Source organism: Oryctolagus cuniculus, chromosome 21, assembly GCF_964237555.1.
Source record: "Oryctolagus cuniculus chromosome 21, mOryCun1.1, whole genome shotgun sequence".
Lineage (NCBI taxonomy): Eukaryota > Metazoa > Chordata > Mammalia > Lagomorpha > Leporidae > Oryctolagus > Oryctolagus cuniculus.
In genome coordinates, this window is record NC_091452.1 from 31,020,313 (window position 1) to 31,032,175 (window position 11,863).

At 63.6% G+C, this 11,863-nt stretch overlaps 1 protein-coding gene across 1 annotated transcript; it reads left to right on the forward strand.

The window, feature by feature from the left end:
* Window positions 1-563: 563 nt before the first annotated feature.
* Window positions 564-6,940, forward strand: SUSD2 (sushi domain containing 2). The gene is made up of 15 exons (XM_002722557.5): window positions 564-725; window positions 1,666-1,873; window positions 2,073-2,224; window positions 2,636-2,803; window positions 3,171-3,345; window positions 3,447-3,648; window positions 3,735-3,820; window positions 3,899-4,167; window positions 4,264-4,407; window positions 4,535-4,693; window positions 5,138-5,386; window positions 5,537-5,809; window positions 5,906-6,085; window positions 6,178-6,280; window positions 6,375-6,940. The coding sequence occupies exons 1-15, from the start codon at window positions 662-664 to the stop codon at window positions 6,397-6,399; spliced, it is 2,457 nt and encodes an 818-aa protein (XP_002722603.3). The 5' UTR covers window positions 564-661; the 3' UTR covers window positions 6,400-6,940.
* Window positions 6,941-11,863: the final 4,923 nt, after the last annotated feature.

Consider the following 11,863-nt stretch of genomic DNA (forward strand, 5'->3'; position numbering starts at 1 on the left):
GGGCCCTCACCATTGGACCCAGCTGGGCTGCCGGGCGCCTCCCTTTCTCCAAAAGGGTGTCCTGTTTGACAGCCAGCAGCCGAGCTGAAAACTCCCGCCCTCCAAGCATGCCCTTCCCTGGGGCGGGTCCTGGCTTGAAGGTGCTCCCCAGGCCAGGCGGGCCTGCATGCAGCTTCAGATGGGAGACTGCTCCCAGGTCAGAGACTAGAATCCCGACAGGGGCCAGGAGGGCCCACCACACCCACCCCACCCCGCCCCGCCCCGCCCCACCCTGCAGGGCCTGGCTGAGACTCAGGGTCAAAGCTATTGCCTCTGGACATCCGGCTCATCACGTGCCCAAGGTCCTGCCCTCTCCCCCTCCCCCAGGGTCCCCAGGGGCTGAGCTTTCACCCCCTCCTCCCTGTGTCCCCAGCTGGTGGGCCAGGAATGTGCTAACAGCGCAGGTTGGGCTCCGCTGGTCCAAGGCGGCACCTGTGGACTTTGAGAGGGGACGGGGCGAGGGGCGGGACGGGGAGGGGTGGGGCGGGGCCCTCAGAGCTCGGGGCTGCTGGGCGGGGCTGGGCCGGCCAAGATTGAACTCGTCCCAACACCGCCGCCCGCTGCCTCCTCCTCCTCTTCTGAGCCACTGCGGGCGCTGCTGGCTGCAGACACGGGCCGGACCATGAAGCTGGTTCTCCTGCCCTGGGCCTTGCTGCTGCTGGCGACAGGCCCCAGGCCCACAGCAGGTAGGTTCCCACCCTGCCCTTCCCGACCCCTGTTTGCCTGCCCGCCTTGCAACCAGGCCCAGGGCTGAACACCCGCGTCGGGCAATCTCTGTCCATCTGTTGAGCGATCCAGGGTTGGGGGAGGAATTCTGAGGGTCCACGGAGCCAGGGGCTTCCGACCAGGGTGAGAACTGTGGGCTGTGCCGCTGCACCGTGCTCCCCACTGCAGGAGGGAGGCCACGGGCTCCGCCAGCAAGACCCTTGGCCTGCATCCTGAGCCCCCGGTGCAGGATGTGAGATCATACGGGAAACCCCGGGCTGCATGTTGGTCCTCAGAGAGTGGAGCCGAGCCTGGGCTCCAGAACAGGCGTCCCCGGCCCCAGCCTGGGCTGGGTGTAACCGGCCCCCTAAGCCTGTCTCCCACCTTGCTGGAAAGCGTCACTCAGTCCCCTTCTGCCACCACACTCCCCGCACCTCCTTGAGCTGTCCCCCCTCCCTGAGCCATCGTGTCCCAGGGCCAATAAATATTGATTGATGCCCCTGAGTGCTGAGCACTGCACTTAGCGAAACGGGGCCACGTGGCTCTGGCCCAAGCCCGGCCCTGGCCTGGCTTCGAGAGGAGATGGGGATGGGCACAGGGCAGGAGCCCTGTGATGCCGGCCACCTCTCTCCAAGGCGGGACTCTCTTTGGAGGGGTTCTCAGCCCGGGCACCCCCATGGGGCTCAAATGGGACTCTTAGCAACCACAACCCCAGACCCCAGCCCTGGCAAGCAAGAGGGATCCTCATCCATGTGCATCCCCCCCCCCAGGGTGATGCCCGCCTCGTGGAGTCCACACAGGTCCCCAGGCCCAAGTCAAGGTCTTGGGACAACGGTGGGCCCCTGTCTTGAGGATCTGTGGTACTCCGATTCTCACGGGCAGTTCCCTTCAGCTTTCCTCCACGGATGCTCTTTGCCCCAGGTGCCCAGGACAGCTGCTCCCTGCGCTGCGGGGACCGGAATGGGCCCTGCTCCTGCCACCCGACCTGCTCTGGCCTTGGCACCTGCTGCTCAGACTTCCAGGCGTTTTGCCTGAAGATCGTGCCTTCCTCGGGCTCCATGATGGGGGGCAAAGACCTTGTGGTGCAGCACCTCCAGTGGTTCAACCCCACGGATGGCGTGATCTGCAGGTAGGGGGTGCCGCCAGCCACACGCCCATCCCTGTGCCTGCTGGGGGAGGGGTCCCAGGCCCGCGGGCCGGCTGGCTGGATTCCTGGGTCCTAGGAGAGGCTGGAGGCCACAGGGACAGCCGGCTGGACGGGTTTCCCCTGGGGCATGGGGGGAGGGTAGGAGGCCCAGCCACTCCCGCACCTCGGCCCCCTCCCCCAGGTTTAAGGACAGCATCGACACCCTGGGCCATGTGGACTCGCAGGGGCGGGTGCACTGCGTGTCGCCCCTGCTCTACGAGACTGGACACATCCCCTTCAACGTCTCCATGGACAACGGCCGCACGTTCCCTCGGGCGGGCACCTGGCTGGCGAGTGAGCCCTTGGCACCCCTATGTCCCGTCCTTGTGTCCCATCCTGTTTCCTTCCTGTATCCTGAGCCCATGGGGACTTTCCCCAGCGCTAATCTATCCTGCAGCTCTGGCTGAACCAGTCCCATGGGCGGGCCACCCCATCCAACTACAGGGGCGGGGATCCCTTGGCTCCTGGGTCCCCCCTGCCACACCCCCTGGCACCCAAACAGGAGTCCCAGCCCAGAGGAGTGGGCTCTGCAGGAGTCTCCCAGGGAGGAGGGCCAGAGGCGCCCCCACCCCTCCCAGACTGCCCTGGGGGAGATGGTCCCCTAGCCGCTGCAATGCCTTGTCCTGGAGCAGCCCTCGACCCCAGGGCCTCCAGGCACACCCCAGATCTGCGTTTTTCAGCCCTGCTTCCCCCTCTGCACCCCAGTGCACCCCTACAAAGTGTCTGAGATGGAGAAAAGCCAGCTGGTGAATGAGACGCGCTGGCAATACTACGGCACCCCTGGCACCACGGGCAACCTTAGCCTGACCTGGGACCGCTCGGTGCTGCCCACGCAGGCTGTGAACATTGAGCTTTGGGGCTACGAGGAGACGGGTAAGGCTCCGGGAGCCAGCGGGAGCTCTGGGGCTCCTAGAGACGAGAGAAGGGGGGTCCTGGGGTGCGTGCATGGCCGCGGTGAGGCTCCCCGGGGTGGGGAGTTGAGGCTCAGGAGCGGCTGCCTGGCTGTGTGGGGCCCCAGCTGACGCCTTGGAAAATGGCTGCTTCGTGCATCCTCTGTGCCTGGCATGGCCCTGGGTCCAGCCCCAAGCAGGGAAGGACATGACCCCAAAGTGGGTGGGTGGTGGGTCAGCATTCAGCCAAGCCAGGTTCCCCGCCGGAGCGGCAGGGCAGCCGTCTGTCTGTCTGTCTGTCCAGGCCCCTGTCCTGCCCTGGGGCTGAGCGAGGCCTCTCTCTGTCTCAGGGATGCCGTACTCGGAGGAGTGGGCTGCCAAGTGGTCCTACCTGTACTCCCTGGCCACCAACGTCTCCAACTCCGGCTTCTTCACTTTCACCCCCAAACCCGCACCTTCCCAGTACCAGCAGTGGAAAATAGGCGCACTGAGGATCACCGCTAGCCAAAACCATGCTGGGCAGAAGTGAGGGCCTGGGTGCAGAGGGCAGCTGGGGTCGGGGTTGGGGGGAGGGAGTGGCGTGGCAGGGCCCTGCCTGCAACCCAAGCATCCATCACCCGGCGCAGGGACGTGCACGCCCTCTGGACCAACGACCATGCGCTGGCCTGGCACCTGGAAGACGACTTCCGGATGGCCCCCGAGGCCTGGGCCCGAAATCAGTGCCTGGCCTGGGAGAAGCTGGACGACCAGATGCCCAACTTCCTGGAGGAGCTGCCCGACTGCCCGTGCACCCTGGCCCAGGCCCGGGCCGACACTGGCCGCTTCCATGTGAGTCCGCGGGGCGGGGCGGGGCGGGGCTGGGGGTAGGAGGGACGGGCCCCCGGGCCTGCGGGCTGACAGTGAGAGCTTTCTAGACGGACTACGGCTGCGACCTGGAGCATGGCAGCGTGTGCACCTACCACCCAGACGCCGTGCACTGCGTACGCTCTGTGCAAGCCAGGTGAGCTCCCGGCTCCGGGGCAGGCCGGCAGGCCTGGTGTTCCGACATGGCCCTGACCTGGCCCCCTGCCCCCAACAGCACCCAGTACGCCGCGGGCCAGCAGTGCTGCTACACCAAGGACGGCTCACAGCTCCTGACGGCGGACTCCACCAGCGGCAGCACCCCCGACCGTGGGCACGACTGGGGCTCGCCCCCGTACCGCAGGCCGCCCCGGGTGCCCGGGATGTCCCACTGGGTCTATGATGTCATCAGCTTCTACTACTGCTGCCTCTGGGCGCCCGAGTGCCCCCGCTACATGCAGCGGCGCCCGTCCAGCGACTGCCACACCTACCGGCCCCCACGCCTGGGTGGGTGCCAGCCTGGGCGGGGAGGGGGGTGGGCACCAAGAGCCGGGCCCCACCCCCACCCCCACTCCCGCTGCTGACCCTGTGCTGTTGCTCCAGCCTCTGCCTTTGGCGACCCACACTTCGTCACCTTCGACGGCACCAACTTCACATTCAACGGGCGTGGGGAGTACGTGCTGCTGGAGGCGTCTCTGACCGACCTGCGGGTGCAGGCCCGCGCCCAGCCTGGGATATCAGCCAATGGTGAGGCCGGGGCTCCGGGGGGAGGCTCTGGGTGGCTGGCGCTGGGTCCGGGCAGGGTGGGAGGCTGGAGCCAAGAGGACCCCGTACAAACCCCACCCCACCCCCTGTTCTGCACCTGCCTCCCCAGGCACGAGGGACCGGGGCACGGGGCTGACCGCGGTGGCTGTCCAAGAGGGCAACTCGGACGTGGTGGAGGTGCGCCTGGCCGACGGCTCTGGGGTCCTGGAGGTGTTGCTTAACCAGGAGGTGCTGAGCTTCGCTGAGCAGAGCTGGATGGACCTCAAGGGTGAGCTGGAGGCCGGGCGGGGCCGAGAGAGGCCGTGGTGCTGTCCAGGGAGTTTCTCAGGGCTCAAGGAGGAGGCTTTGGGCCACAGGGAGCAGGGGCCCAGCTTGAAGGCTGATCTCAACCCATGCACACCACCCGTGTCGTGCCCACGGGCCAGAGAGAGGCTCGGGACTCAACGTCCGGACAGATGGCCCCGCTGTCCTCCTGTGCCAGGCTCACCCATGCCACGGTCCACTTGCTGCCACCAGGGGGACCCGGGAGCCCGTGGCTGCCACAGCCCAGTGCAGGGGGGCCCTGCAGGGGCTGGGCACCCCCTCGGAGCCACCTGTCTGCAGCCAGAGCTGGCCCTCAAGTGCACCCATCCTGTCCCACGGGCCTCAGGGCACGGGGCCCCCAGGTGCTGACCCTACCCATCCCCCACCCCTGCCCCCTACCCTGTGCCAGGCATGTTCCTCTCAGTGGCCACCAGCGACAAAGCATCCATCATGCTGGCGTCCGGCGCCGGCTTGGAGGTGGGTGTCCAGGGCCCGTTCCTGAGCGTGGCCGTCCTCCTGCCCGAGAAATTCCTGACCCACACCCGCGGCCTCCTCGGGACCCTCAACAACAACCCCATGGATGACTTCACCCTGCGCAGCGGGGAGGTGCTGCCCCCCAACCCCAGTGCCCAGCAGCTGTTCCAGTTTGGAGCTGACTGTGAGTGAGCGCGTGGCACTGGGCTGGGCGGAGGGCATGGGGTTGGGTCACGGCCCAGGGCAAGGCTCTGGAGTTGGTGGGGGGGTGGTGCCCAGGGAAGACCCCAGACCACCAGACCCACCTGGGCCTGCCCAAAACGCTCCCCCGCAGGGGCCGTGAACAATGCCTCCTCCCTGCTCACCTACGACTCCTGGTTCCTGGTCTACAACTTCCTGTATCGCCCCAAGCACGACCCCGACTTCAGGCCCCTCTTCCCCAACGAGACCAGCCTGAACCCCAGCCAGGCGGAGGAGGTGGCCAGAGTGTGTGGGGACGACCCGTTCTGCAGCTTCGACGTGCTAGCCACCGGGAGCCTGAGCGTGGGCAACGCCACCCGGGCCGCCCACCAGCTGCACCAGTTCCGAGTGCAGAGCCTGCAGCCCGGTGGGTAGGGGGGCTTGGGGCACCCTGCCCTGGGGATAGGACCCCACCCCCAGTCCCGCTCCGCCCCAGGCCTCTGACCTCCCCTCTGCCTCTCAGTGGTCATCTGTGGCTGGCTGGCCCCTCCCGCCAACGGGAGCAAGGAAGGCATCAGATACACGCTGGGCTCCACCATCCGCTTCCGCTGCGACAGTGGCTACAGCCTGGCTGGGGCCCAGACCAGCACCTGCCAGGCTGACGGCACCTGGTCCGCGCCCACCCCCAAGTGCCACCAGGGAGGTGAGGATGCCCCCAGGTGCACAAGCCCCCGCCCCGCGCCACGTCCACGTCCATGGCCCCCAGCCCACCCTCCCGCTGCCTCCCTTCTCCAGGGCGGAGCTACACCGTGCTCCTGAGCATCATCTTCGGAGGCCTGGCCGTGGTGGGAGGCGTCGCCCTTGTCTACGCGCTGCTGCGACACAGGAAAGGCAACATGTGAGACCCCCGCTACCCCCCACGGCGGGGAGCAGCCCCTGGGACCGCCCCGCCCCCAATGCCTGCTCCAAACCGCACCTGTCCCTGTTGCCAGGAGCATGTGGCCCACGCAGCCATGAAGAGGAGGAGGAGGAGGAGGAGGAGGCCAGCCTGGCCCGCTGGGGCCCAGAAGCAGCCGCCCGGGGCACCTGGGACCTGGACCTTTGTGTGGCCCGAGACTCAGCGCCGACGCGCGCGGCTCAGACCCGAGGCGCCCACGCCTGGCGTCCAGCGGCCCAGCCTCGCCCCACGCTGTGACTCTCATTACTCTGATCTCAAAGCCTGGAATCCAGGGCCGGGCCGAGCCCTCAGCGGCTCCTATCCCATCCCTCACTTCCTGTGGCCTGTTCCTGCTGCCATCCCGCCCCCTGATCGGAGCTGCCTTTTTCATGCCTGCATGAAAGGCCCAGACTGAGCAGAGAGTGAGTCCCCTAGGCAACACTGGCATCCCATGATGGATGTTCGAGTCCCGGCTGCTCCACTTCCGAGCCGGCTCCCTGCTGTTGCGCCTGGGAAAGCAGCAGGAGGATGAGCCAGCCCGGGGACTTGGGCTGTCCTGCCATCTCCTTGGGAGACCAGGATGGAGTTTCCTTTCCAATACATTAAAGCTTTAAAATGGAAGTGTCGGCAGCAAGGGCTTTCCAGAGGGCTTAGCAGGGGTTGCCACACTGGGTGGCCAGGCCCACCGTTGCTGTCCCTGAGAAGAGCTGGCTGCCTGGGGCTGCCCGTCCTGACCCCAGCACATGGCAGCTCCTTGGCTGGGCACAGTGACAATGGCAGGGCCATGCCCCTGTCCTCAGGTGGCCCGGACAGCAGGTGTGTGGAGGCCTCCATGAGAACTGCAGTACCAAGAATGGCCACAAGGGAGAAGCAGAGGGCAGGAGCAGTGGACCAAGGAGGTGGCTGCACCCTCTCCCCGGGACCAAGAGGAATGCAGCCAGCTGCTGCCCCAGTGTTCGAGCAGGGCCCACCTTCCCATTTCCTGGCAACCAGGAGGGCTGCTCAGGCGTCCAGGTCTCCCCCCTGCCCAGCCTTGCCTTTGGTGAAGTGCCAAGGTCAGATGTTGGCGAGTTAGATGTCAGAGGGTGGTCCCGTCTGGAGGAGGTGAACATGCACAGTGGGGCATGCAGGAGGGACCAGAGCTGAGAGTGAGGGGTGGGGGCTTCAGGCAGGGGTGCCCGGGAGGGGCACAGAGCTGGCACTTCCTGCCTGCCCAGGCTCCACTGCCCCTCGGGGCTGCAGCCCCGGGCAAGGTGGGACCGAGGACTGGCCTCTTGGCTGCTGGGCAGGTACTTTCCTCCGCAGATGGGGTAAGGCAGGGTTGGCATGCCCCTCCTGCATCCCCCCTCCCTCACCAGAGTCCCCAGGACATCCCTGTGCCCAGCCAGGCCGGGTCAGGCCTTTGTCAGTGGCTGAGGTCAGCTTCCTGGTCCAGCCGACTCACAGGGGACCGGAGTGGGGGGGGGGTCCTGATGGACTTCACAGCTCCGCAGTCCCATCTGGAGGTGTCCCAGACCCCAGCCTGGGTCCAAAGACGGGACACATTCTCAGAGCTCAGGCGGGTGGGAGAGGTTATTCCAAGTCAAGGAACAGACCAGGCAGAGGCTCAGGAGAAGTGGTTGTAGAACACGGGGTGTGCGTGGGGAGGCAGCAGGGCCATTCTCAGGCCCCGACACCTGCCTCCCTCCAGGATGGCTCTAGGGCTACCCCCTACCTCCCCCCCAGCAGGAAGAGGGGTGCCCTGGCCCCAGACAGCAGGTGCTCCCAGTGCCAGGGGCAGGCCAGGCCGGGAAGCCCCACCAGCCACCTGACCCAGGCTGTGACCCTGGGCAAAGGCAGGAGGTCCCCAGAGACCGCCAGGAGGGGACCCCTTCCCCCCAGCGGGCAGCGGTCTTCCACAGAGCAGCCCCAGGGCTTGGAGGAGAGGTGACGCAGCACCGACCCTCTCCCCCTGTGCCAGTGGGCGTCCTAGAGATAGCGCAGGGTCTTGGAAATGCAGGTGATGGGAGGAGCCAGCGCCACCCCTGGGGGGGCACAGAGGGGGCATCTGAGCCTGGAGCAGGTGGGAGCAGGCAGGGAGAGCCTGGCCTCGGACGACCCCCACCGACTTTTCTCCCCGTCCTACTAACTAGGGGCTCCCACTGTGAGCAGATGCTGGGACAGGCGACAGGGACAGGCACAGCAGGGAACTGCCAGAAATGGCATCCCCACCCCCACTGCCAAGGGTGGACAAGTGCCACTGCGGGCCACGTCTTCCTGGAGGCTCCTGTGCTCCCAGCCCAGGGAGGAGGGGCTGGTCAGTGCTGTGAGTTGTGAGAGTGTGGCGGGAGTGGGGCAATCAGGAGGGCTTCCTGGAGGAGTCCCGGCTTCTGCTGAGGCTCAAAGGATAAAAACCAGGGGAGGAGACGGAGGGGGAGCAGGCGCTGGCTCAGACCCCTGTTCCAGCCAAGATCGAGGCTGAACTCCCAGTCCAAACAGGGGAAGGCAGCAGAAGTGGACAGCCATCCTCAAGCTGCTTCCAGACCCGACCCATGGGGGCCACGCCAGAGCTTCCAGGCTCTTTCTCCAGCCCCTGTGCTGGTCCCCAGCAGGGAGAGCTTCCGCTTAGGACACCAACATCCCACATCGGAGGGCCAGGTCCAGTCCCACCTGCCCCGCTTCCAATCCAGTCCTTGCTAAGGCACCTGGGAAGGCGCTTGGTTCCCCGCCACCCTTGTGGGAGACCTGGATGGAGCTCCTGACTCCTGGTTTCAACCTGGCCTGATTCCCACTGTGGCCACCACTTGGGAAGTGAACCAGAGGATGCAAGAGCTCTCTCGCTCTCGCTCTCGCTCTCTCTCATTCTCTCTCTGTCACTTTGCCATTCAAAATAAGCAGATAAATCCTTTTGAAAAGCCCAACAAATCAGGCCGGCGCTGCGGCTCACTAGGCTAATCCTCCACCTTGCAGCGCCAGCACACCGGGTTCTAGTTCCGGTCGGGGCACCGGATTCTGTCCCGGTTGCCCCTCTTCCAGGCCAGCTCTCTGCTGTGGCCCGGGAGTGCAATAGAGGATGGCCCAAGTCTTTGGGCCCTGCACCCCATGGGAGACCAGGAGAAGCACCTGGCTCCTGCCTTCGGATCAGCGTGGTGCACCGGCTGTGGCGGCCATTGGAGGGTGAACCAGCAGCAAAAGGAAGACCTATCTCTCTGTCTCTCTCTCTCTCTCACTGTCCACTCTGCCTGTCAAAAAAAAAAAAAAAAAAAAAAAAAAGCCCAACAAATCAGCGATCAGAGACTACAAGCTAATGCTGTGGATTTTGCAACAGCAGAGCCTTGCAGCGGGAACACATGTGCCATAGAGAGCCGTGGCAGGGCTGGCACTGTGACGTGGTGGGCTGAGCCTCCTCCTGCAGCACTGGCATCCCACAGGGGTGCTGATTCAAGTCCCAGCTGCTCCTCTTCCGATCTGGCTCTCTGCTATGCAAAAGCAGCAGAAGATGGCCCAAATCCTTGGGCCCCTACACATGTATGGGAGACCCAGAAGAAGCTCCTGGCTCCTGGTTTCGGATTGGCGCAGCTCCGGCCCTTGTGACCATCTGGGGAGTGAACCAGCGGATCGAAGACCTCTCTCTGTCTCTACCTCTCTCTGTAACTCTGCTTCTCAAATAAATAAATAAATCTTTAAAAAAAAAAAAAAAGCAAGCCATGGCAGCATTGAGACAAGGGACGATTTGAAAAGCAAAAATGAGGAAGATGACATCAGATGTTTTGCAACGCTGTTATCTGGGGTTGGACAAACACTTACTAAGCAGATGTCCTTGTAGAGGAACTTTTATTTTGAAGATTTCTTCTTGCTGGTGCCACAGCTCATTGGGCTAATCCTCGCCTGCGGCGCCGGCACACCGGGTTCTAGTCCTGTTCGGGGCGCCGGATTCTGTCCTGGTTGCCCCTCTTCCAGGCCAGCTCTCTGTTGTGGCCAGGGAGTGCAGTGGAGGATGGCCCAAGTGCTTGGGCCCTGCACCCCATGGGAGACCAGGAGGAAGCACCATCCTGGTCCCCCACCTGGGTGGCAGAGCCAGGAGTACTTAACCCATCACCTGCTGCCCCCCCGGGTGCACATTAGCAGGAAGGCGGATGGGAAGTGGAGGAGCTGGGACTGGAACCCAGGCACTCTGCTACGGGCCTCTGGGTGTTCCAGGGGGAACTTAGCCCGTGCACCAAATGCCTGCACCTTACTTAGTATTTTTGTCAGAGCTCACATGGGTGACATTTGGATTGTGACAGCTGTCACATCTCTTTCACCGTGTTAATAAATCTTGTGTGCATGTTTTATTAAAAAAAAAAAAAAAAACTCAACCAGCTAAGAAGCTGTTTGCTGAATGAGTCCCCAGTTGGTGGGCTTTTCCAGTGGGCTCTCTCGCTCTCGCTTCTTTAAACACCGCTGTCCTTGGTGAAGAAACCCAGGTCTTTGTTAAATAAAAATGGCAGGGAGTGAGGCCAGCGCTGTGGTGCAGCGGGTGAAGCTGCCACCTGGGACGCCAGCATCCCATGTGAGCACTACTGGTTCCGGTTCTGGCTGCTCCACTTCCCACCCAGCTCACTGTTGAAGCACCTGGGAGAGCAGCCAAGGATGCCCCCAGTACCTGGACCCCTGTGTCCACATGGGAGACCAGGATGGAGTTCCCGGCTCCTAGCTTGAGCCTGGCCCAGCCCCAGCTGTTGGAGAACTAGCAGATGGAAGATATCTCTCTCTCTCTCTCTCTCCCTCTCAGCATTCCAAATGAATATACAAATATTTTTAAAAATAAATAAATAGGCCAGCACTGCGGCTCACTAGGCTAATCCTCCGCCTTGTGGCGCCAGCACACCGGGTTCTAGTCCAGTCGGGGCACCGGATTCTGTCCCGGTTGCCCCTCTTCCAGGCCAGCTCTCTGCTGTGGCCAGGGAGTGCAGTGGAGGATGGCCCAAGTGCTTGGGCCCTGCACCCCATGGGAGACCAGGATAAGTACCTGGCTCCTGCCTTCGGATCAGTGTGGTGCGCCGGCTGCAGTGCGCTGGCCGCGGCAGCCATTGGAGGGTGAACCAACGGCAAAGGAAGACCTTTCTCTCTGTCTCTCTCTCTCACTGTCCACTCTGCCTGTCAAAAAAAAAATAATAAATAATAAATATGACAGGGGACCACTGTTGCAGACCAATTTCCTGCATCTGCCAGGGTGAAAATCAAAATGGAGTCACTTGCACTAAGTTCCAGCTCACCACACAGGAGATAACCAAGCTGTTTATCAGAGCTTCGGAGCAGCCAGATAAAGCCCCTCTGCCCTAATCCTTGCCCAAGGGTTACCCACAATGCTCCGGTGCAAACGGACAGTTGCCTTCTGTGGCTTGGTCTGCGGCATCTTACCAGGAAAGCAGATTTGGAAGGAAGTACCCCCCAACACACACACACACATTGTGAGTGGGTGGCGGCTTGCTTCAGCCCTTCCCCTTGCTATGTCATGGAACCAAGTGTTTCTGGGTTCTAGGCTTGCAAAGGAAGCCAATTAAGCTCTTTAAAATACAGGTT